General features: G+C 40.1%; 2 protein-coding genes across 7 annotated transcripts in view; both read left to right on the top strand.

Moving 5' to 3' along the window:
• The window catches only part of pnpla7a (patatin-like phospholipase domain containing 7a), a 31,358-nt gene extending 12,914 nt beyond the window's left edge, over window positions 1–18,444 (top strand). For 3 of the 6 annotated variants that reach the window (XM_061798880.1, XM_061798877.1, XM_061798884.1), the window contains 17 exons: window positions 1,408–1,474; window positions 1,549–1,698; window positions 1,994–2,057; window positions 2,150–2,318; window positions 4,007–4,189; window positions 4,273–4,391; window positions 4,618–4,774; window positions 6,203–6,355; window positions 6,523–6,639; window positions 6,761–6,830; window positions 8,285–8,401; window positions 8,501–8,649; window positions 8,760–8,912; window positions 9,001–9,120; window positions 10,858–10,942; window positions 13,395–13,510; window positions 14,458–18,444. In XM_061798880.1, coding sequence (XP_061654864.1) covers window positions 1,408–1,474; window positions 1,549–1,698; window positions 1,994–2,057; window positions 2,150–2,318; window positions 4,007–4,189; window positions 4,273–4,391; window positions 4,618–4,774; window positions 6,203–6,355; window positions 6,523–6,639; window positions 6,761–6,830; window positions 8,285–8,401; window positions 8,501–8,649; window positions 8,760–8,912; window positions 9,001–9,120; window positions 10,858–10,942; window positions 13,395–13,510; window positions 14,458–14,571 — 2,103 coding nt within the window. In that variant the 3' untranslated portion in view covers window positions 14,572–18,444. The remainder of the gene's footprint in view (window positions 1–1,407; window positions 1,475–1,548; window positions 1,699–1,993; window positions 2,058–2,149; window positions 2,319–4,006; window positions 4,190–4,272; window positions 4,392–4,617; window positions 4,775–6,202; window positions 6,356–6,522; window positions 6,640–6,760; window positions 6,831–8,284; window positions 8,402–8,500; window positions 8,650–8,759; window positions 8,913–9,000; window positions 9,121–10,857; window positions 10,943–13,394; window positions 13,511–14,457) is intronic. The other 3 variants (XM_061798881.1, XM_061798882.1, XM_061798883.1) reach the window with 2 other exon arrangements.
• Window positions 18,445–22,115: 3,671 nt separating this feature from the next.
• The window catches only part of nsmfa (NMDA receptor synaptonuclear signaling and neuronal migration factor a), a 49,879-nt gene continuing 47,131 nt past the window's right edge, over window positions 22,116–24,863 (top strand). The window contains exon 1 of the mRNA XM_061798885.1: window positions 22,116–22,179. The gene's annotated coding sequence lies outside the window, so the exon portion shown is untranslated. The remainder of the gene's footprint in view (window positions 22,180–24,863) is intronic.

Below are 24,863 nucleotides of genomic sequence, written 5' to 3' on the forward strand. Positions count from 1 at the left end.
ACACCGCCTGTCACTCAGTCTTCTGGGATAGGCAGTAGCATACATGAGGACAATCGGTATAGAAAAAGGATGGATTCAATGATGTTTGTCCATGTGCTTGTTGGATAACAAGCTACTTTTTGTTTCATGGAGAATGATGAGCAGGCAGTGGATGGAAATACATTCCTAATTCCACATTTCATTTATCCAGATCCTCACCAATATTTAAATGGATTCTTCCTTGGCCCCTTCATCACCTCTCAAGTATTTTTGGTAATTCTACCAACTCATTTACTGTATTACTATACTAAAATTGTCCAAACTGTCATAAACACCAACAAAAGAACAACATTAGTGGTGGCATTTGTATCGTTGTAGTATAAATTGGTACCTATCACATTACATCATTTTTTTCAGACCTCCATGTGAACTCTACAAATTGTATTTTCTTCCTGGGGATACTCTTTTTGTAGCTAGCGGTTAGTGAAATAATGTATCAAAGTAAGAGAAACAGATCCAGAATCATCACAAGACAGCTGAGAAGTTGACACATAATCAGTAGTTACAAAGGTCAAAAATTAAGTACTACATCCAACCATCCATTTTCTATAGCGCTTACCATCATTTGAGACATGGGTGACCTGGAACCTATCCCAGCTGAATTTAGGCAAGAGCCAGGGTACACTCTGGACTGGTCGCCAGTCAATCGCAGTGCACATATAGACAAACATTCATGCCTATGGACAATTTAGTTTTCAATTAACCTAACATGCATGTTTTTTGGGGTGTAGCAGTAAGCCGGAGTACGCAGTGAAAACCTACTTGAGTACAGGGAGAACATGTAAACTTCACACGGGAAGGCCAGAGCCCAGATTCGAACCCAGAATCTTAGAACTTTGAGGCAAATGTGCTAACCACTGTAGTACACCGCCCTGCCCTGAATGGAATCTAAAAATGTTTTCATGACTATCGATACTTAAAAATCTTACAATCTGTTCCATCCATCCAGCCATTTTCTAAGCCGCTTCTCCTCACTAGGGTCGCGGGCGTGCTGGAGCCTATCCCAGCTGTCATCGGGCAGGAGGCGGGGTACACGCTGAACTGGTTGCCAGCCAATCGCAGGGCACATACAAACAAACAACCTACCTACCACAGTCATGCCTACGGGCAATTTTAGAGTCTCCAATTAATGCATGTTTTTGGGATGTGGGAGGAAACCGGAGTGCCCGGAGAAAACCCACGCAGGCACGGGGAGAACATGCAAACTCCACACAGGCGGGGACGGGGATTGAACCCCGCACCTCAGAACTGTGAGGCTGACGCTCTAACCAGTCGGCCACCGTGCCGCCTACAATCTGTTCCCTCAAAGGAATTAACATTGAGTCTATTAGGTCAGAGACTTGCTTCTAAAATGTTTTTGCATTGCAGGTTGTCACCAGGCTCATCCACTTGCTTGGACAGAAGATCCTCCAGCAGGTTAATCTTCCTCTAACAGGTGTGTGTGCTTTATATATTGTTTCATGAGGAAACAACAACAACTGTTCGGTAACACTGACTGTGTACCCCCAGGTCGCAGTTTGGTGCTGCACACCCCTGGCAGTAAATGGGACGCGGGCAACCAAGCCTCCAACCTCTCCACAGTGACAGTCCTTCCCGTCTCTGAGGAGGTGCCACTCACCGCCTTTACCCTGGAACTGCAGCATGCGCTCCTTGCAATAGGTACAAATAATTGTTATGTGGAAGCTACGACTTTGCTGAGTGTGTCCTTTTCTGCTTCCGGTAGAAGAATTTTCAATATCCTGTTTACCTTTAAGCTCATGAAGATGTCATTCAAAAGACCTAATTGTTAGATTGATTGATTGTAAAGCTTGGTGACAGTGTTGTTCTCAATAAGGTTTCTCATAGGACAACAGTAAAGGACATATCAATAGGAGGAGCTACTTTGTAATAAATCAAACAAGTTCTGTAGCAGTAGCATAAAGTGTGACGACACATTTGCCTCTTTCACATTCAGGTCCCACTCTTCTGTTGACCAGTGATATAATTAAACAACGCCTCGGAGCTGCAGCACTAGACAGGCAATGTTTTACGACAGGTTTACATGATATAAGATATAGCAGGACAAACATCCGGTTATCTTATTCCCTGTCCTGCTCCTTCCCCGTCACAGTGTTCATGAATATCGTCTGTCAAGTTGGTTGGGCCAACAGGAAGACATCCATCGCATAGTTCTCTACCAAACAGACTACACACTGACCCCCTGGACTCAGCGGTGCATTCGTCAGGCCGACAGCATCATAATTGTGGGCCTGGGTGAGCAGCACCCCGCCGTCGGAGAGGTAAGGTGTTAAGGGGGTGCAAAGGAAGAATCAATGGGGCTTAAGAAAACTTACCTTGTATGGCCGTGTTTTGTCGTGTCGTGCAGATCAAGCACCTATGTCTTTCAAATGACACGGTAGCTGTGAAAGTTGGGAATCAACTCGTTTAATCAACATGCAGTTTATATATCTTCACTAGGGGGGACGTCTTATTTCATGTACAAGGACGAGCATCACCCTTGAGGCAAACTGCAATAACCCTTGAGGCAGTCGATAAAAATGTGTTTTCTACCAGTCATACCACAGTGGTTTGTCATGACCTTGCCTAACTGAGCTGACGATAAGAATTTGTTCCTGCTCCTATATGGGTTACACGCTTTGGGAGTCTATTTAATTTGTTTGTTTGATTCACTGGAGAACACAATTTTTGTTGAGTTAGGTCTGACAGCTGTTTTTAACAAATTTTTGGGTGCCGAATCCAAAACCGTCAAGTTTTTGAACAAAGTGAGAAAAAGTGGAACAAAGGAAATATGTACCTATGTAAATAAAACACTAAGATGGAATATTTACAAACTTTGACGGCACTGTCTCAATTGTGACTGCACAAACAAGTTGCCACGTAGCTGTAGAGGAGTTTAATCGTAATCAGATGTAATCTTACTACAGCTAATCAGTAGAATTTTGCTTATCTGGAGGTAAGCTGTGGAGAAAAAACTTGACGTGCTAGAAAAAAAAACTGACCCCAATTTTGGACTCAGCATGCCACTTTTTGTTTTAATCAGCATAAAAATCTAACTCAACAGAAAAAAATAAATAAATTGTTCCCCAGTATTATTTTTAGCGGCACGGGGAAGTTTGCATCTTTCCGGGGAAAAGCCATGCAATATGACACTGGTATGGAAAAAGGAGTTCACAACATTCAGTGATTTTTCCCATCCCTGAAAAAATATTTTTTTGAAATCCCAATTAATCGATTATTGATTATTTCCCGATAGTGTATCAACAAAATGTAGTCAAATGCCCATCCCTAGTATTAATTATTCCTCTAAAGGCCCATTCCAACCCATTTCCTTTATAAAATGAAAGTAAGTTGATACTGAATCTGTAGACTGGAAACAGGAAAAAAAAACATCAAATTGACCTTTTAATTTGTTTTAATTTTTTTAAACCTGGCAAATGATATCCACTCTTATATGATAGCTGTGGGATCTCTCTCTGATTCGTAATTTCTTGAATCATGATAATACACATTTAGCCAGCGTAATGGACCTACCGTCTGCAGCAGGTTTGTTTTTTACCCTGGGGCATAGAATGCTGCAGCAGATGGATATTATGAATGAGTAACGGTAGGAAGTGCATGTCCAGCACATGGAGAAGTAATTGCTTTCTCAGGAGGGGAATTGGGCAAACAGAAATAAAGAAATGTGTCCACGTTTAACAAGAGATGCTGCAAGAAACGGAAAGACGGATCAATATTTGCTGGGGTACAAAATGAGTCACAGCTGAGGATATGATCTTTTGGGAACACGCACATATACACACGATTTAGCCTTGAAAACACACATCTAGTTCTAGGTAGCACCTGTGCAGTTACTGTATTTTTGTTCTACTTTTAACACCTTCAATCTTTACCTGCAAACAGTCACTAGTCATTATTCCGCTCATGTGAGCACTGCAGCACCTGTAAAATGTTGACGTTGTCCCTCTAGCTGGAGCGGATGTTGGAAGGGAGTGCCGTGCGCGCCCAGAAGCAGCTGGTGCTGCTTCACAAAGAAGACGGCCCCCCTCCCAAGGGGACTGTGGAATGGCTTAACATGCGGAGCTGGATCTCCAGACACCTCCATCTATCATGTCCACGACGGGTGTTCTCCAAGAGGAGTCTGCCCAAACTAGTGAGAATGGATTCATTATATCCAGTAGTCTTATCCCACATTCACACACCTCATATTCTACTTTTCCCAACTATTTTTTTCAGTTGGAGCTGTATCAACGTGTGTTTGAAAAGCCGGCAGACCGGCACTCAGATTTTTCCCGACTGGCCCGAGTCCTCACTGGGAATGCCATTGCCCTCGTCCTGGGTGGAGGCGGGGCCAGGTAAAGCTCACTGTGGATGAATTAATGTATTTAATTCTTGTTCCATGAGCGCAACATCAATCAGAATACCGTGTTTAGACTACTGATGTCATACGCAACATATACTTGCAAAAAAAAAAAAAAAAATGGGCATTTAGTTCAGCTTTAATATTAACTTGACAATTTATTGTATTCTTGCATCTTTATCATCCCTTTGGGTCTTGTGTTTCCCTGCCTTGTTTTGTAGAGGTTGTTCTCAGGTGGGGATCCTTCGAGCCCTCTGTGAAGCCGGCATCCCAGTCGACCTCATCGGCGGCACTTCTATCGGTTCTCTGTTGGGGGCGCTTTACGCCGAGGACCGCAGCCACAGCCGCATGAGGGTGAGGGCTCGAGAATGGGCAATGGTAAGAGTTTTACAGGTTCGGCCAACCTCGTTCATATGGCGGCCACGTAAACCGAATTTAAGTAGAAGTACACCGTGAGTGAGCTGGTGCCTATCTGTAAGTTACATATATATTTCTCCCAAGTTTCACATAAATAAGTCACTTTGAAAACCCTGCTTTGCTGAGGTCGTGTGTCTTCCGTGCTCCATTTGAACAACGTTCAATTATTCAAACGTTATTAGTAGTTATGGTGAATTGGAGAAACAGACTAATGTGACACAAGTCGCTCTGATGAACCAAAATAGATTGTGCAAACAATAATAAATAACTGCAGATTCAAATACGAGTAGCTTGCAGAATGGAGCTCAATGTAACAGTAAAATTAGTGTTTCTTCTTACCAAAAATACTCTTAATAAAAGGTATGTTGCATTAACACTACTCTGACAAGTACAATTTATCCAAAAACTTACTTCACTTAATGTAACGGAGCTTACCCAGCTCTGCCGACATGCGAAGTTATATATCACTTAAACATATATTCTTGTTACTGTACTACTTTATAATTTAGACTGGGCTTTAACTCCATCTTGTGGCATCTTAAGGACGTTTCCGAAAGAGCACAAAAATGTTTTGCAGCAATTAAATGGGGATAGAGAGTTCCACATGAAAAACGCAAATTTGCGACTAGTGAACCACAAAATAATGTGTCATTACTTTAGTCATAATAAAGTCAAATGACAATCAAATGAAACAACGTAACGTGACGACGTATTCTTCCATTGCTATGCTACGTAGTTGATTGCATGCCATTTGTCACCTCGAAACGTCAGTCCTTTCGTAAACCGAGCTCTCTCTGTATTTACACTTTAGTTAGGACCCCCATCATATCTTAAAGCCAGGAGGGAGCCATATTTTAATCATGACACCAGAGAGCATCCCAAGTCATATTCCAGACATACACCAAAAGGCCATTTAAAGCCCCATTTCCATCTTCATTAAGTGAAGATGCTGGAATGAATTATGGTGAAACTTTGATGATTATCACATCGTCCCCGGGAATTTGCGTCATGCTGGTTGACTTGCAGTGCTTGGGGATTTCTCCCTTGATGCTATACTTGAAATCATCTCCATGAAGATGAATGCAGCAAACAAATTGTTTATGTGGGTTGAATGAGCACATTAATATTCGGCTCCTCCTCCGAGAGAATTATTTCAAGTGGTTTTATCTTTTTTTGTTTTGTAACTTTTTACAGGATGTTGACAGTACATCTTTGTGAAGGTGCCTCTTAACAGGAAATCATTTCAACTCCAATGACATATGAAGGTTGCATTGGTTCTTTTAATGCAACTATATTTGGGTTTTTGCAGTATGCTGCAGTTAGGTCTGCAAGTGGAGAGACCTCACGGGTCAATTCTATCTGTCCCATCCCTCTATGGCTCTGTCCTAGGTGCTGATTCGTGACTGTGCAAGCATGAGCTCTACTTTAGCAAGAGTCTCTTATCCTCAGCCAGGGGGGATGGACAAAACATCTAAACAGATTGCTCTTCTGAAATACTTTTTTTTTAACATAGGTAATGAAAGTACATTAAGAAGCCCGACGGTAAGCTCTTGCGTGCATCTGGTAAAAGAAATAAAAATGGAAACAAATCCCATAAACAATATGGCAGATTCTACTTTACCTTAAATGAAAGTGCTGAGCTTGAGTAAATCCTGTTTCTGTTTGATATGGAAGAAAACAACCCTGATTTTGACTTTCTCTCCATGTAGGAAATGACTTCAGTTTTCAAAAAGGTTCTAGATTTAACATACCCTGTCACCTCCATGTTCTCTGGCGCGGCCTTCAACTCTGGTATCAGCAATGTTTTTAAGAGCAAGCAAATTGAGGTGAGCTGAAGTGATTCGAATGCCGCTCCAATACAATGACAAACAAATTACAGAAAGGAGGATTGACTAGTGCCAAGATGAAGAATTTAAACCTGCTACCTGTTTGTGTTTGTGCATACAGGACCTTTGGATACCATATTTCAATATCACAGCTGACATTAGTGCCTCTGCAATGAGAGTGCACACTGATGGTAGGTGTTGAAGGCTACGTCCACACAAACTCTGGTACCCATTCTGGGGTGCAAAAAAAGTTTTTCCGCACCAACAATATTTTATTAAACACAGCTCTGTCTACATGACAATGCATTCATAATGTGTAAGTGCATGCCAAAGAAAGAGGTTACACTAGTACTCCTCACTGTTAATCCATTTTAGCCAATCAGAAGACTGAAGAAATTCCATCCATCCATTTTCTGTAGTGCTTATCCTTATTAGAGTTGCAGGAGAACCAGAGCCTATCCCAGCTGACTCGACGAAAGGCAGAACATGCAAACTCCACACAAGAAGGCCGAGATTAGAAACCTGAAATGTGAGGCAGATGTACTATCCACTCTGCTGCCCCTGAAGAAACTAAAAATAGGCACATGGAACTCACTGTGACACCTGAAAAATACACAAAGCCCCCCCATCCCTTAAAAAAAAAAACATACCACTTCCCTGTGTACACACAAACACTGAAACCTAACCTTTGGCTGAAGTTCGCCAAAAATATATTAAAGGTCCCATATTTAGGCTGTTTAGACCTCCATAGAGTGACTCTCTAACATGGACTTAGTATAAAAGTATCAATTTCATTAGAAAAACACCTTGGTTTTGTCATACAAGTGTCCAGAAAAGGCCTCTCTTACAGCTACTTCTGTTTGACCCAGTTTTGTATCCGCTTTGTCCATATTTGGCCCCCTTTCCTCTGATTGGTTGCTTCCATGTCGAAGACCCACTTGTACGTGTTTGTTATGTTGACAGCCCTGGCTTAGGAGCGGAGAGGTAGGCGCAGCTCTTCGCTAGTGACGCAGATAAGCTCGAGAAATTCAAATGACCTGATTTCAGGCCTCTCGACAGAAAAACGTCTGGAACTCAGGAATGCAGGACGATTTAAATTCATATTTCACGTATCTGATATTTCACTGAGGCACCACAGAACCAATATAACCCAAATACTAGAAAAAGTTGGTTTGATTAAGTATGGGACCTTTATATTAAAAAAAAAAAAAAAAAAAAAAGAATTTGCTTATCGGGGTTCTACTCACAGTTGGTTTTCCTTTGGTAACATCAGGTACTACGGTGTCATTGTCACATTTGAGGATACACTGCTAAAAATTAACAAAAATTAACACCCATAATAATTCAAGTTTACCCTGTTGCAGTGCCATAACTCTGGACTCTGGAGTATTATATTCTGCAGTCTCCATTTAGCTGCAGCGGTCCATTTTCTTGCTGCCCTCAGTCACCTGAATAAAATTTCGCATTGTGCTGATAAATACAGGAGAACCTTGTTCTCTTCTATTTGTTAGTGTGGCTCTGTCAATATGTGTTCACTGTTTCCCACAACTATTTTGAAATGCAAGAAAGCCCCTAACTGAGGTTAGAGGGCTATATTTCAGTTGTTCGCGGTGTAAGCATTAAACTGTTCTGCTTTCATTTTAAGGTTCTCTATGGAGGTATGTTCGTGCTAGCATGTCTCTGTCAGGGTATCTGCCTCCTCTCTGTGACCCAAAAGATGGACACCTACTTATGGATGGAGGCTACATCAACAACCTGCCAGGTCTTTCATGATATGTCCCTACCTTAGTTTTTGATCTCTTCAAAGACCTTTTCAACTTTCAACTTGATTTCAACTCATATTATTTTTGGTCACTGCCAGCTGATGTCGCACGCTCCATGGGGGCCAAAGTGGTGATTGCTATCGACGTGGGCAGCCGCGATGAAACCAACCTCACTAATTACGGCGATTCGCTGTCAGGCTGGTGGCTGCTATGGAAACGCCTCAACCCCCTAGCAGAGAAAGTCAAGGTAATGGTTTGATTCAAAATAAATATATTTGACCTAAGCTGGGCTTTATGAGTGCAATTTTCATTGGAGGGTTAATTTTAGAGCCGTTTCTCACTGGTGTGTGTGCTCAGGTGTTGAACATGGCGGAGATTCAGACCCGCTTGGCTTACGTGTGCTGCGTTCGACACCTGGAGTCAGTGAAGAACAGCGACTACTGCGAGTATATCCGACCCCCCATTGACAGATACCGGACACTGGAGTTTGGGAAGTTCGATGAGATTGCTGTATGTTTATGTAAACGCTGTCATCATGTGCTTAATTGTTTTAATTAATTAAAAGAAACAAACAAAAAACATGTCTGTGTCACGTTAGGAGGTGGGGTACCAGCACGGCAAGACTGTGTTTGATGTGTGGAGTCGCAGTGGCGTGGTGGAGAAAATGCTGAAAGACAGACACCAGGAGGAGTTTCACAACACGCAATGCAAGAACAATGTGAGAACCCATTTGGTCACTTGGCCTTCTTTGTGTCTTACATCACAATCCTTTACGGCTGGATTTTTAGTGCTGCGCTTTAATACATAATTCCAGCAGGACCAAGCAGACTTGACATTTTGATGATGCGTTCCATCAATAATTGGCTTTTTTTCCCAGCATTTCAAGACCAATTGTAATCAGCTTTTATGCTGCACTCTGTTTTTGCGCCAAAAGTGCCTCGCAGCTCTCCAGCTTAGGGCTCTCGGTGGCTTTTATTTTCTGTTATATCACAAATCACAATATTGTTATCTGACCTGCTATCAGACAGCACCAAAAATACACTTTTTGTTACAAAGGTCTAGTCAGCCTGAAGTGTTATGACTACTTTTTCTGTTGCCTTAAGAACGAAAGTGGACTCTTGTTGTCGTCACAACTGCAGCAAACGAACAATAGTGTAAGCAGAAATACATGCTTGGAAAGAATCCTCGTTGACAATGTTTTATATATAAATCGTATTTTCTTTCTTTCTGCCACACATTGATTTCAAACAATAGCCATCCCACGCATGCAGTTAATGAGACTCTTGCGACTCTTTGGGGGTAAACAGATGCGACATATAGTGGTTTCGCCATGTTTTCTTTGTCAAGAAAAAGTAGTTTTGCGTTGCATTTCCTAACACTGAGAGAAAATGGAAAAATAACAATTAAAACAGCCAAATTGTGCACAGTGATTCCCCACATGTCACAAACCCCTTTTGGGTAGCCATTGAAAAGGAAAGCAACCAAATTTGAATAGTAAAGACAATGAAAAGTGAAATTTACTGAAAGTAAAGTATATTTTACTTTGTTACTGAACTTACTGAAAGTTTTCTTGGGTTAAGTACTTGAATGAGTGCGCTATAGTCTGATTGGCCATATAGCTAATTTCAAATGAATTCCTCCCACATTCCCAAAACATGCTTGTTATGTTAACTAAAGACTCATTAAGTGGTCCATAGGTGTGAATGTAAGTGTAAATGGTTGTCTACATGTGATCTGCGATTGACCGGCAACCGGTCCAGGGGTTGTACTCGGCGTCTTGCCCCAAGTCAGCTGGAAGAGGCACCAGCTCAACCTCGACTGATATGAGGGCAAGCACTATAGAAAATGTATGGAGAGATCCATCCATCCATTTTCCTCCGATTATCTCGGGTCGGGTCGCGGGGGCAGCAGCTTAAGCAGGGAAGCTCGGACTACCCTCTCCCCAGACACTTCGTCCAGCTCTTCCGGGGGGGATCCCGAGGCGTTCCCAGGCCAGCCGAGAGACATAGTCTCTCCAGCATGTCCTGGTTTGTCCCTGTGGCCTCCTCCCGATGAGACGTGCCTGGAACACCTCAACAGGGAGGCGTCCCGGATGACCGAGCTTCTCACCCTATCTCTAAGGGAGAGCCTGGACACCTTGTGGCAGAAACTCATTTCAGCCGCTTGTTTCTTCGATCTTGTTCGTTGTGTTTGGTCACGACCCACAGCTCGTGACCCTAGGTGAGGGTAGGAACGTAGCTCGACCGGTAAATCGAGAGCTTTGCCTTTCGGCTCAGCTCCTTCTTCACCACGATAGACCGATACAGAGTTCACATCACTGCAGTCAGCTGTGAAAGACTCCAGTCAAAATGGATGGATAGTAGTCATTGAATTTTCACATGATGCATGTGTAAGCCTTGGCGCAGGTCTGTGCCTTTTATTTCTCATTCACTAAGGTTGTCTTTGTGGCTTTCAGGTTTTGACATGCCCCAACGCTTCCTTTACTGACTTGGCTGAAATCGTATCCCGCATTGAGCCTGTCAAACCTGCCCTGGTGGATGGTAAAACCACTCACTCACACACAAGCATTCACTTTATTTTCCCCACCTGAAGTCATCCTCTTTCATTTTAGCATGTGCAAATCCAAGTACAGTCATATTACACATGCATGCATGCATGCGGATACTATTCTATATCCTTGTTTCGTCCTTCTTCTATAGAGAGTGCTCGACTAATTCACTTCTTGCCTCTTGCAACCAGCATGTGAAAAATAAAGACAAAAACTGTAAATTTTTACAGTGAAACCACCAAGGTCTAACACGATCCCTTCCCGGAAGCCGATATACCTCCCATTTCGTTGGATAAAAGTTTTTCTATAGGAAATTATGACAATACAAATAATGTGTTCTTGGGTCATTAAAAAACTGTACAGGAAATCCATTTTTAATAACTTTTTAACTTCCTTGATTAACGTGCAAATATGTTAACCACTGTAAGTAAAACAAAAACAATAAAACACACCTTTACTAAGTCTTACTGCTTAGAATGCTGGTCTGTTTACGTCACGTAACTTCAGGCATAAATTCTTCTCTCTTTTTTTTTTCTGATACTTGGTGGACTTAGGTCCGACATGATACCGGTCGAAACTCTAAAATTTTGTGGGGTACACCCTGAACTGGTTGCCGGCCTATCGCAGGGCACATAGAAACAAACAACCATTCGCATTCTGACCTCATCAGAATTAAGACTTGTGAAAAGAGTCTCGTGGTTAGCGAGGTTTTGATGAACCACATGATGGGCTACTGCCACCAATGTGACTTTACGGCGACATTGGATGAGGGCTTTTAAAGCAAACTTCATGTAATGGTTATTTACACTGGGAAAAAAAGCTGTCATTCCTTTAATTTACTTTTTTATTCAATTGTAATAAAAATTGTTTTCAAGTGACGTAAATGTATTTTTTACTTAACTGTAATTTAAATTTCCTGCTGCTGCTTTACTGAAATATTTCATTTTGACCAAACGATTTTCTTGAATTTCTTGCGCGTGCATTGTGGACTTGGAAGGAGCGACCTTGACATTGGTAAGAACATTTAATAAACTTTGCATTTTGGTAATGTTACGGCTAGTTTAAAGTTCTTTGTTTTTAAGCGTGTATCTGTCCTTGACTGGACGTGATATTAGCCCTCGAATCCAACACACTTGTCCGGAGAGTTCAGGCCAGGTAGACGCTAGCCTACTGGGGACGGGAGGAGCTGCTTCTTAAACGTATATATTTCTCTCAAATAAACCAGAAAACACCATAAACGTTGTTAAATAACAACAGTAAAAGCCGGTGCATTGTGTGAAGCATGAATGAGTATGAATGTGTATGAGCAATGAAACTTGCTGCCGTGCTTTTAAACCAACTCAAGCTAAATTAACAAGACCTAATGTTTTGACTAACACGGGTGATTGTTCCAACTTTCAATACATGGTTTACATGAAATTAAAACTTTCAGGATACAGAAAATATATCATTTTCATTGAATCAAAGCTAACATCTCAAATGTGACAGCTTACATTTTTTCAAGTTATGCAGTGTTTGTTTTTTCAGTGTACAAGACATAAAAATCAAGCACTCAATCTAAACTGAACGTGAGTTGAGTTGTAGATGTGACATTATTAAAGAGTAAAAATTAGTCAACAATCCATTCATTTTCTACAGCGATTTTTACAAGATGCGAGATATTATTATTATTATTTATATTATTTGTATTATTATTATATTACTGTATTGGTACGGCTTGTGAGTGGCCAATTGGATCTCGCTTCATACTCAAACGTAATTTTTGTTGTGAAAGCGCTCGTGCATTTGAGCGACTCTCCACGCTTTTCATTTGAACTACAGGTAGTACATATGAAATTATGAATAGAATTAAGAGTTACTGTAAATCACAAGATATACACTATATACAGTATATTTTGTATTGGTACGGCTTAGCAGCGACTGGCTGGATCTCGTGTCATACCCAGAAAGGTCATTTTAGTTTTGAAAGCTCATGTGATATATCATGACATTTGTGATTGCCCGTTACAATTGTGACATTGCAACACTGGTCATTGGTCTCAAATTTTGAATTGCAGCAAAACTAGTTGCCAATGGTTGACCACTAATGAAAACTACTAGCTAAACTACCTGACATTTCAGCATCGTTCGGGTGCGGCGAGCCTCTTGTGTGACTCTGAAGTGGTCTTATTTTCACAAAAAATGGTTAAAACCTCAAGGTCGTTTGACTTTAGAGGTTCCACCGTATTTCCAAATGAAGCAAAAGCAATAAGTGCCATACTTGGTTTCACTGCAGCAATGGTGTGAATTCATCCAATCATAGACTGTTTCTCATTCTTCTCTGCTCTTCTGACTTCACTTGCACATTCACTTCCATCTGTCCCCTTCTCCACGCTTGCCCGCTTCTCCAACAGCTCCACAATCTGATCTTTTTTTTCTCCTGTCCTCACCTCCCTCCCCGTCAGAGGAGTCAGACTACCAAACTGACTATGACGAGGAGGCAGTGGAGAGCGCACTGTCTGACCTGGAGCTATACGGTCACTTTGGAGAGCATACTGAAGGGGAGGAGACTGCGGACACGGTGCGGGCCTCCGGTTATACGGGCGGGTGATCTCTTTCAAGCACTACAACTGCTCATGTCTCATGTTCACAATTTTAAGGCACATTTGACAACAAGAAGTTTAAGTTAAAACGGAAACTGTCCCTCACATGTACTGGATTATCAGATTATTTATACGCAAATTGCTTTGGAGGGAGCCAAACCTTATACGGTGGAAAAGAAAAAACGCTTGATAGGCCACGCATTGGAATTCAACATATTTGTCATCGTTTGAGTTATATTTCATTTTGTAACTTTAAAAAACATATTCTTAATTTTTTATTTTTGTTGAATCATAATTTTGATTTGATTAAAAAAAAAAATTCAGATTCAACATTTAAAAAAAAAAAACAAACAAAAAAAAAAACCTATGACTTTATTCTCCTAATAATATGGCATTTATCGTTTAATGTTCCGATTTTATTCTTGTAATATGACTAATAATATTGTTAACTTATCTGACATTACAACTTTATTCACGCAAATGCTATAAGAATTGCAGTAAATTATGCCATTTTATTTGTCACATTTTTAGATAAGTTAAATTAATGTCTTATATATATGTATATATATATATGTATATATATATATATATATATAATTTATGAGTAATACATTTTTCTGAAAAAACTTCTAGCGTAATGTTAAATGTTATAATTAATGCTAATTATTAATTTCTGACTTTTTCAACATCTTATTTAATGATACTATTGATATATAATTTAACAAATAATAGTCATTATATTTTGTTACATTTAATGCAACTTATTTTCCCATTGGGACCTATTACAAGAATGAGGGAATTTATTCATGAAATTGTTTGTTTTGAAATCACCATCACAGTACATAGAGTATGAATTCAAAATTGACAATTTTGTCTCTTTTTATGATGTCAAGACCTCTTAATGAACTTTGTTGCAAATCCTCAGGATGAAGAACTGGACGAAAGAAGTATTCGACGTGTCAATGCAGTCTCCGACCACGAACACTCACTGAGCATCTCAGCCAATCAGGAAGTACTTTCTAAACGTTCCACCAAGTGATGAGTGCAATAACGAAGGAACATTAGACCACCGTTGGCCTCATTTACACTCCTTTCTCTACCGCGTGACTCTTGATTAACCTGCTTTCAGCGTCGTCTCGCTCATTCCCAACCATCGTCGTTTCTCATATTGAGATAATCTTAACTTTGAATGGATCGCATCAGTCAAGAAGCGAAGAAATTGCAATAGTGTCACAAGGTAATTTATATGAAAGAGTATTAGGGCCAAACTGAAAAGACAAAAAACGATTACATTGAGAAGTCGTAGAATTATGACTGAAACACAGTGAAAGCTCACTAAAAGCACTTTCTGTCACAGTCTATCCATTCATTTTCTGTAACCGCTTATCTTGTTCAGCGTTGTAGGGAGCTGGAGCCGATCCCAGCTAGCTTTGGGCGAATGGTGGACTAACTACACCCTGGACTAGTGGCTAATCCACCACAAGGCACATATAGAGGCAGACAACCATTTACAATCTCACTCAGAGTGGGAACTGAACCCATGCTGTCATGGGATTGAACCACTGCACTAACACTGACCTAAATCTTACTGTGCGTATTGGAATTTTAAACTAACACAACTAAAATCAAATACAGTGACTTAGGAGAGTTTTTGGAGATATCAGACGTTTTTTTTTTTTTTTGTTCTCTCTCTCAACTCACTTCACAACAAGCAGTAGTTTGGCAGTTAGTAAACAAGTTGTCAAAAAAGAGACGTCAAGCTGTTTATTGCCATAACCAATTGTAGTTTACTGTGTAACTAAATATAAAGCAAAGACAATTACACATTTCTTATTTAAAACAACCGCACAACTTTGCCTTAAGAATCTCTGCTAGTTTGATGCAAACACACAATGTAAAACGCCATTGACGAGCTACTGGAGAACTAGAACTATAGAAATATTTGAACACAAGCGGTGAAGCTACACATATAGATGACAATTTAAGCAGCAAAGTAGCCTAGTGGCACGTCTGCCTCAGTTCTGAAGCTCGAATCTCTGTTCTGGTCTTCTAGTTTGGAGTTTGCATGTTCTCCACATGCTTGCGTTTTTTTTTTTTTTTTTTTTAGGATAATTGAAGACTTCAAAAGAGTCCGGGGTGTACCCGCCTCTCGTCCAAAGTCGGCTGTGAAAGTCACCAACGACCTTAATGAGGACGAGCGCTATAAAAAAATTACCGGATTTTACAACTTTTTATTAACTTTACAACTTTAGTTTCACAGCATTACTGTTTTTTTTCCACATAACAACTTTATTCTCACAACGGTTAACTTGTTTATTCTCATATATTTCTCATATAACATTTTGCCTTGTATTTTTCTGTGCAAATGGCTTTTTAATACTCCTTTGTTTATTCTCTCAATTTACTGTTTAAAAAGTGCCAGTGTATGCAGGTTTTTTTGTTATTTGGGGAAACCACATTTTGTGCCATACTTGAAGACTGAGCGGAAAAGTTGGACAAAAAAATAGTAACAGCTACAATTTAGCTGACACTGCCCATTTTTCCTCATCTCAGAATTCACAAAAAAGAAAAAAGAAAATACAAACGCCTTGCTGTTGCCTCTTAATGAATAAAGTGGTATTATAAGGTTGTAGGGGTTTAGGCTTCCCCGAAAGAATGCCTTTTTGCTTCCAAGCTTTTGCTGGTTAGACAATGTTACTGAAAAAATGATTTAGATTTACTTGACTGTTTTTTGTGGTCTTGCACCACCTTTACTTGCCATGTGTGATTTATTCTTCCAATGTATGGTGACAGTGTGGATAAACCGTACAGAGAACATAGAACCTCAGCCTTTAGGCAAAAGTAGCTCGCCGAGCATCCCAGACATGCACTTCAATGCAATTGTTGATTTATCTGTTTTGTAGCCTTTCTAGACTGATCACTCTCCCCATGTTACACTATTTTTATAGCATTTGTCATCACAATCATCATCGATCATTTAGTTTACATGTAAGATTGCATTGCTGTGCTAATCCTCTCGAAGAAACGCGTAATTAAGAATTTATTAGCTAATTAAATTTGTAATCTCACTGCAGCCTTGTAATTAAGTTTTGATGAGAAAACATTTGAAGAACTTATTGGGATACCAGACTCACATTCACAGAATGTAGAAAAAAGAAAGTTGAAGTTGGTCTTTCTTTGCAACCATAGCAGCTTGACCTGTTCGGTAGACTATCTGCAACAAGATTTTGGAATGTGTCGGTGGCAATTGTTATCATTGATCGACAAGAACATTGAGCGAGGGCCTTCCGCAAGCTGTTTCCACAAAGTCGCACAAAGAATTGTCTAAAATCTCTTGATTAAAATTAAAAATAAAGATTCTGAGGGAATAAGGGGTCTAACCCAATTAGCTGTTGTTCCATCAATGTGTTTCTCAATTCCTTAGTACATATAGTGTGATGTCAAATGCATGAATATTTTTCATTATTATAATTTATTAATTAAATGCCTTAATACTGGGCTTTAAGAGCTCAGCGCTTTATCCAAGTACAATGCAACCTCTAAGATGAAAACACAGTCATTCACAGGACTTACCCCCCTCCCCCCACCTTAAATTCAGAACAATTGTTCCTATACGAAGGAATACAAACAGTCTTTTCCAAGATCAAACTGTGGTCGTCATAAAGGCTTTATTAACTGTGCACAATTTTGTTAAGTGACACTGTAACTACTTTTGTACAAGTGCACAACCTGTAAACCATAAAAACTGTCTTAAAGGCAAAATTAATTGTGTTGCAGCCTTATAAAATTAATTCTGATTTCTCAGTTGTTTAAAAAAAAAAAAAAAAAAACCTACCTAGACCTTTTATAGAATACCTCTAGTTTTGTCCTGCACATCTTCACTAATACCATTTGTTATGGCTTGTTCTTTTGGATTACCGTATTTTCACGACCATAGGCGTATTAAAAGGCGCAGTCTCAGTTACGACTCTTAGGCGGAACCGAATTCTTTGTGTGATGTCCTGCACGAAGACAGTTTGAACTCTGACCTTTTGTGTTAATTTAGAGGCGCCTTTACCCCCCAAAAAATTGTCCTAATTTCAAATTGTGCGACCTTAGCGGTTGCGCTGTTGAAACATCACATCTGATGCTAACTGCAGTGGATCTAGAGTCTACACACCTCTGTTCAAATGCCATGTTTCTGTAATATAAAAAATGAGACCAAGATAAATCATTTTCACCATTTATGTGACTAACCTGTACAACTCGATTGAACAGTTCTTTTAACCGTTTTGAGATGGGAAATAAAATGAATGTTATCTGAACACAGCCACATCCCTGTTACAAGAGGGTTTGCACACTTGTGCAGCCACATTCCTTCAGTTTATTTTTACATCACTATCTCATTTTTTTGTTTTTCTTCGCAATTGTGTCGTACAAAGTATTGCCCATCTTAATGGTGGAAAATGTTTTGACGTGATTTATCTTGGTCTCATTTTTGAAAATCAGAAAATGCTGACATTTGAACAGGGATGTGTAGACTTTTTCTATCCAATTGAATCGGAGCCAAGGGGTTGTTACTTCTGGTGTGTTTTGTATGTTTGGGGTGTTTCCCAAAAAAGTAAGCACAAAGAAATAGATGTTTTTGGTCACAGTGAATGTTTGTTTTTCAACGGTGATGGATGAGACGTTGATGCCAAGTGTGGAAGCACGCCAGGTGACTGAAACAAACACAACCACCTGTGCCCTCATTTAGCCTTTTGCTTTGATTGATAAGCACACAGTGTTTACCAGTATGCCTTCCCGCCATTGCTTAATGAGTATTTATTATGTTGTATTGTATGGCTTTGATTATGAAGTATTACTAACACAATTACTATTGTTTAATTTGTATGTTGTATATGATAAATAAATGATTCAATTGATGGAATAAGCGGCGTTACTTTGGTGTTTACACTGTTTGTTGGACAATGACACAGGTTTTATGAGTTTGCCTTTACAAACCACTTCAATTCATTTGACATAAAGCAATGTGGTTGAAGTGAAGACTTTCAGCTTTTAATTGAACTTGCATAAAAATACGGCTTTTCAGAATTTAGACTGATGCACCATGTGTATAAATGAAGTGTTGGTACAAAGTCACATGTAAATCTAACCGTAATGTTTAATACTTGGAGGCAAAGCCTTTGTAGTCAAAGAGTGTGTTTAGTCTGCAGCCCATGGACATCCACGCCTTCATTTGCTGCTTGTTTGTGGGTTTTGTAGCTTTCACTTTTTAAATAAATAGCAACTTCAGTTGGCTTGAAACCAAACCACTGGCTTGGCTAAAAAAGAATATTCCTTTTATTTGCATGTGTGTTTAGTTGCTTTTGCAGTCATCTATGGGAACATCTAGATTATTAGCTATGTTAGGATATATACACATAGATGCATACCACACAATTCATCTTACTTCTGTCAGCTGTCACATAATCAATAAACACTGAGCAGCCATCCAGTACATGGCCATGGCATAACACTGCCTCCACCATGTTTAACACATGATGTGGTATGCTTTGGATCATGAGCTGTTCCTCTTAATCAAATGTTTCTTCCCATCATAAAACAACTTGACATTGGTTTTGTCTCTCAAAGAATCTGATTCCACAACATTTTTAGATGTCATCTGTCTCTCATGTTCACGAATGTTAGACGTGGTTTGTGCCTTGCAAACTTGTCAACTGTCTGAAAATGGTGGTATAAAATGATTAGCCTAGAATGGAAAATGGTATTCTTTTAAAACATCTGAATTAAAAAGCTGAAAGTCTAAGCTTGTATCACACAACGACTGCTTTAATTTCAAATAAATTTTGCTGTATAAAGGCGAACTAAAAAACAAAAATGTAGATTCATACCTCCTAAGTTAAACTGTTTCCTCCCCCTTCAATGATAAAGTACTTCTCCACTTCTGTAAAACTGTTTAATTATACACCATCACTGTATAGAAAATCACCTTTGTGAAGGTACACTATACAGGTCACTGGGATCGGAATATTTCTGTTGAGCAAACCACACTGAACCTCCTTTTAGCAACTGTTAGCACCCCCAGTGATGTATTTTGTACATCAGTGTGATGCTCACATGTATATCATCAGCTTGCAAGACGGCTGAAGGAAGCAGTTGCGACTTAGTTTCCATGTTGCAGTTCTCTCTAAAAACAGAATATCTAACCTTCACACCCACACACGGGTCAGAGCCTTTATTTCTAAAGACTCTCGAGAAGATCTTTGCATTGTTTTTGTGTTGTCTTACATCACATTAATATGCAAACAAAAGTGAGCCATTCACCTGTTTCAGTCCTTTTTGTGCCCATTCTCAGATGGCCCGTAGGCACAAGGAGAAAGATGGCAGGCAATGCAACACAGGTGGAGGACGACAAAGCGTGCCAAGGAAAGGCAGACACTGATATTTGTGTGTATTTGCACTGCTCTAGTTAACCTTCTATAAACACTTGATCACCTTCACTTAGTAACAAGATTCAGTTAGCAAGCTGACTGTACTGTTTAACAAATCTATTTGAAATTTCTGAAAGGTTTATATCAGTTGATAGTTAATTACGACAGGGTGGCCATGTTGAGCTCGACAACATCCATCTGCACACATAATGTGATGAAACAAGTGTAAATATATTCTATGCACCTAGCAACTGCTTCAGCCATTGGAGGAATATACAATGAATGCTGATGCATTGAAGATTCAGAATAGTTCTAGAGTGTTTTTGTGCAATAAACATGCACACATAATCTTGTCTCTATTAAAAGCCTGCTTTGTTTACCAATAGATTAGAGCATCATCTATGTCCACCAAAATAATGCTATTAAAAGAACCTGTAAAGCAAATTCGGAAATTTGAGTGCAAAAGAAAACCGGTGGGATGAAATACCTCACTGACGGTGTCAATCGGAAATGATCACTGCAGGATATTTGATGCAGCTGCCATTGTACGCGTTATCAGAATCAGAATCATCTTTATTTTGCCAGAAAAGTTCCGGGGCTTGTGTCACAAAAAAATATTTCTAACGGGGTGGTCCAGATGATCAACCAGCACATCTACAAAGAGAACCCAAAATGATGGTTTAATGAAATAAAAAGGAGCTACGTTAGATGATTGTGTAAAGTATATGAAGTTGAATGGAAAATGTGCGATGCCATTTTGAAGTAAAAAAAAAAAAAGTGTGCGTGTTCATGCGTTGACTACATGCGTCAACTCATTTCTTGTGACCTCATCATTTGCCACTTTCTTTCTCGGCCACTGAAGACATGAATGACTCCAGCAAGGGCGTGTTTTATTTTCAGTAAAGCAAAAGTACAACTATCCATCTCTCCACCTTTGGGAGGACAGCCAATGCTGGCCTTGCTCCCTTTATTCATTCACTTTTGTAATAAGCTTAGCTATACCCACTGGAGGTTTCCCAATATCTTTACATTGCAGTATGTGCTAACACTGCACCAAAGATGTTCACATACACAGTGTAGTCATAAATATACAACAAATAATCAGCCTTTTTACGGCACCTACAATTGTTTTTGCAGCTTTGGAGAGAAATGATGCGTCTTTGGGGACAGGAATTTAAAAGTATTGATAAAGTCGTAAAGAAAGGGCTCAGCGGTATAGGGGCATGTATGGTAGGGTAATGGTTGTCACGTCTGCCTCACAGTTCCGACAATCTGGGTTTGAATCTCAGGTCCTGTATGGAATTGTGCATGTTCTCTCCGTGCTTACGTGCGTTTTCTTCATGTGCTGATGCTTCCTCCCACACTCCAAAAACACGCTTGTTTCATTGAAGAGTCAAAATTGTCCATAGGTTTGAATGTTAGTCAATGGGTTTTTTTGTCCCTACAGTGAATATGGAAATGTTCAAATGGCAAGTTTATGTGATATAAAAAAATTGGACAAAGCTAAATCATTTCAAAACCTTTTCCACATTGTGTATGTGTAATGTGCTGTGGAAGACCATGGCTTGTAAACATCTGAACTTTATTTGGGTTTAATCAGACACTTTAAATGTAGCAGTTGTGTGCTGGCTCCCATTTAAGAAGTTTAAATGTGATTGGTTAATTCTGAATGCAGTCACATCCCCAGTTATAAGAGGGTGCGCACTCAGCAATCACATTATCCCGGTTTATTATTTTTTACTTCCCCTCTCAAAAATAATTTGTTGTCAATTACAGTTTATAGCTCCTACTAATGGTGCATATATTTTTTTTTGTGATGTGATATATTATTGTGTGTGTGTTTTTATATCCACTGTATGTGCCCTGCAGTTGACTGTCGACCAGTAAAGGGTGTACCTCTGCGGTTGCCTAAAGTCAGCTGCGATATTTTCCAGCTTAGGCATGCCGCATGACCTTAATGAGGACAAGCTCTATCGAAACTGGCTGGGTGGATACATGACGAGCTTTATCACCAAAACTCACAGTGTCCTCATTTGATCCCCAAACTTGGTCCATTTTATCCTTGTGATTTCCTCTTTTGTCTGTTTTCATCCAGTCTAAACATTCTGTCCACCAACCTCTCAATCGCTGACTCACCTGGCTTAAGCGTTGCAGCAGGAATACGTCGCCTGAGAGGGAAGGGAAGGACGATGGAGGCTGTGAGGGGAAGAAAATTGGTCTGCTGCAGTAGCAAGGTGAGCCAAGGTGGGGATAGGCATGGATGTCACGTAGGAGGAAGGCCTTCCCTCACACACACACACACACGGGTCGAACCCAGAGCCGATGCGAACGTCGTTAGTCTCGGAGGTGATTGTGGACCAGTAATGAGATTGCGGGGCTACCCTGTTAGGAAGAGTTATGTCACCGCTAAGAAGCTTGTAAATTCGCTTACACTGCAGTGAGCACACATACATGACCACTTACTGTTTCTCCAAATTCATTATAGACTAGGATGTTTCTGTAAGATCTTCAGTGAGGGCATGAGAGTACACTATTAACTCCCGACACTATTAATCAATTGATTGATCAGGCTCAGGGGAAGGGCTTGTTCTGAAAGACACTCTAAAATCTTGTTGATAGTGGAAGAAGAGTGGTAGCTGCAAAAAGGGTGGACAAAACCCATTTTTCTTGCATTTTCTCTTCATGTGGGTGTAATGGTCAGGTGGCCCAATGCTTTAATGTACGGTTGATATAAAATGTCTGCACAACGTCTGTTTAAATGCCAGGTTTTTGTGCTATAAAAAAGTGAAACCGAGATAAATCTTTTTTTCCACAGATGTTGTTGTAGGCTTTTCCTGACATTTTTTTTTTATGAATTTGTTTTGCTTTCTAGCAGAAGCCTGAAGGTTTTGTGCACTGACTGCTATTTAGAACAGTTCATAATTCTCTTGTCCATCTTTTCTAACTTGACAAAGGCCCCAGTTTCAGTGGACAAAAAGCAGTCCATCATGGTACCATGATGCTACCATCACCATGCTTCCCTGTATGTACAGTATGGTGTTCTTTTGGTGATAAGCAGTTTTGTGTTTTCACTTTTCACCAAACATACCTTTTGGAATTATGGCCAAAAAGATGTACCTTTGTTTCATTGGACTATAACAAAATCTTCCAAACACGTGGGAGAATGTGTTTGGGCGCATACACAACATTGCAAATGCTCATCACCAAAAGAACAGCATACATCAACCATGGGATTCCAAGGCTCGTTTATTCCAGCCGGCTGAATGTCACCCGGTTGGGCGTGGACGGACTCCGTGACTGCGGGGATTCCCGTTACCCAGCCGGAATGACAATTACCATCCAGACGACTTTTGGCAAGCACAGAGGAGAGAGAGCGGAAGAGAGAGATGAGTCACCATCGTGAGAGGGAGTTCAGGGTAGCTGTCTACGATGATTAAATACTGGTAGATGTGCTCCCAATCTGCAGGGAGAAGGTGGAGGAGTGAATGAGGCTTTTTGGACATGTTAGACAATGCCACTGACTCTGTACTCCAATTACTATATTATCTCCCTTTTTTTTAATTTCACCCAAGCAGGAGATTTATACCTCTATTAAATACATTGTTAATTAGAATTGCGGACAGTAGAGAATGCACGTCCGCTGGTAAGAGGCGAAGAAGTAGAATGCACCGGACGTTACCGTGACTTATTTAAAGTAGAAACACACTGACACTGTCCAAGTACTTTTGTCCAGCAAGTGTTCCTGTGTCCTGCCACTAGGCAATGACCACCAGTCGTTATCTGGCTGACCGGGCAGTGTTGCTTGTTTAGCACTGGTACTGCTTTGATTTTGGTAGGTTTCTACTTCCTGTTTGTTCCATTCCCGTGAATTTGATATTGGACTTGGTATTGAACTTTTAGTGACTGAAGTTTGAGCCTCATCTGTTTGTGCTGTTTGACAAGTAGGAGCACTGAGTGAAGATATAGGCTATCCACATTGAACAGTCGCCCAAACTCCATGCTTGCCGCTGTTCGTGTACTATCGGGGAATGCTTAGTGAACGTTATCTTGCGCCAAGATGCGGTGCCATGGAGTTGAAAGTTCGGTTCACGTCTGGTGTCAAGTCACTAATCATGGTCTCCGTGGCACCGAATAAGATACACTTCTGACAAGTACCGTCATCACGAAGGGAGGATGAGGAGTAATTAACAGGAGAAAGATGGAGAAGCCATGCTAATTGCTAAGCTATGGTGATGTAATCGCAAAATACAGAAATAAGTGTTTGGTTGATACAGTGCACTTGTCACATAGGTCTGGGCTGGAACCACGTTAAAGTGGAGAGTAACCAACTTTGAGCAGCAAAATAGCAGGCAAATGAAGTGTCTGGGGAGAAATGAATACACAGCGACACAGAATGCCGTCGAAACCTGAAATGAATCAATAAGTCCCCGCGTGTGTCACCTGAGAACAGGGGCCTATAAGGTTAAAAGTATATTCATAGAATCCAAATTTATAATATAAAAGAAGATAACCTTTATTAGCTCCACAATTGGGAAATTAGCATGATTTCAGCAGCAATAGTGGATACAGGAAATACACGAACATAAATACATTAAAATAACAAATATTGAAAATTCTGATTATGGAGTAATGATTATGTTGGGCATTTGAACAGTATGCAGAATTGTTTCATCCTATTACGTAATATACTGCAATAACTCTCCTTCGGTAATGTTCTTTGCATAATTTTATAAATATGGAAATTCAGACATAGTGAATTTCTATAGGTTGGTCATAAAGAATTTGAGTGCAAATGAAAAGACAGTCCAGGTAGATAAAGTGACCACAAGGGCTATGTATTGTAATTAGAGAGTGGCCCCCTCACCAGGACTCCAACCTACTTCCAAAGTTAATATAAAGTACACATGTTTATTGGGTT

Source organism: Phyllopteryx taeniolatus, chromosome 15 (genome assembly GCF_024500385.1).
Source record: "Phyllopteryx taeniolatus isolate TA_2022b chromosome 15, UOR_Ptae_1.2, whole genome shotgun sequence".
In the NCBI taxonomy this organism is placed as follows: domain Eukaryota; kingdom Metazoa; phylum Chordata; class Actinopteri; order Syngnathiformes; family Syngnathidae; genus Phyllopteryx; species Phyllopteryx taeniolatus.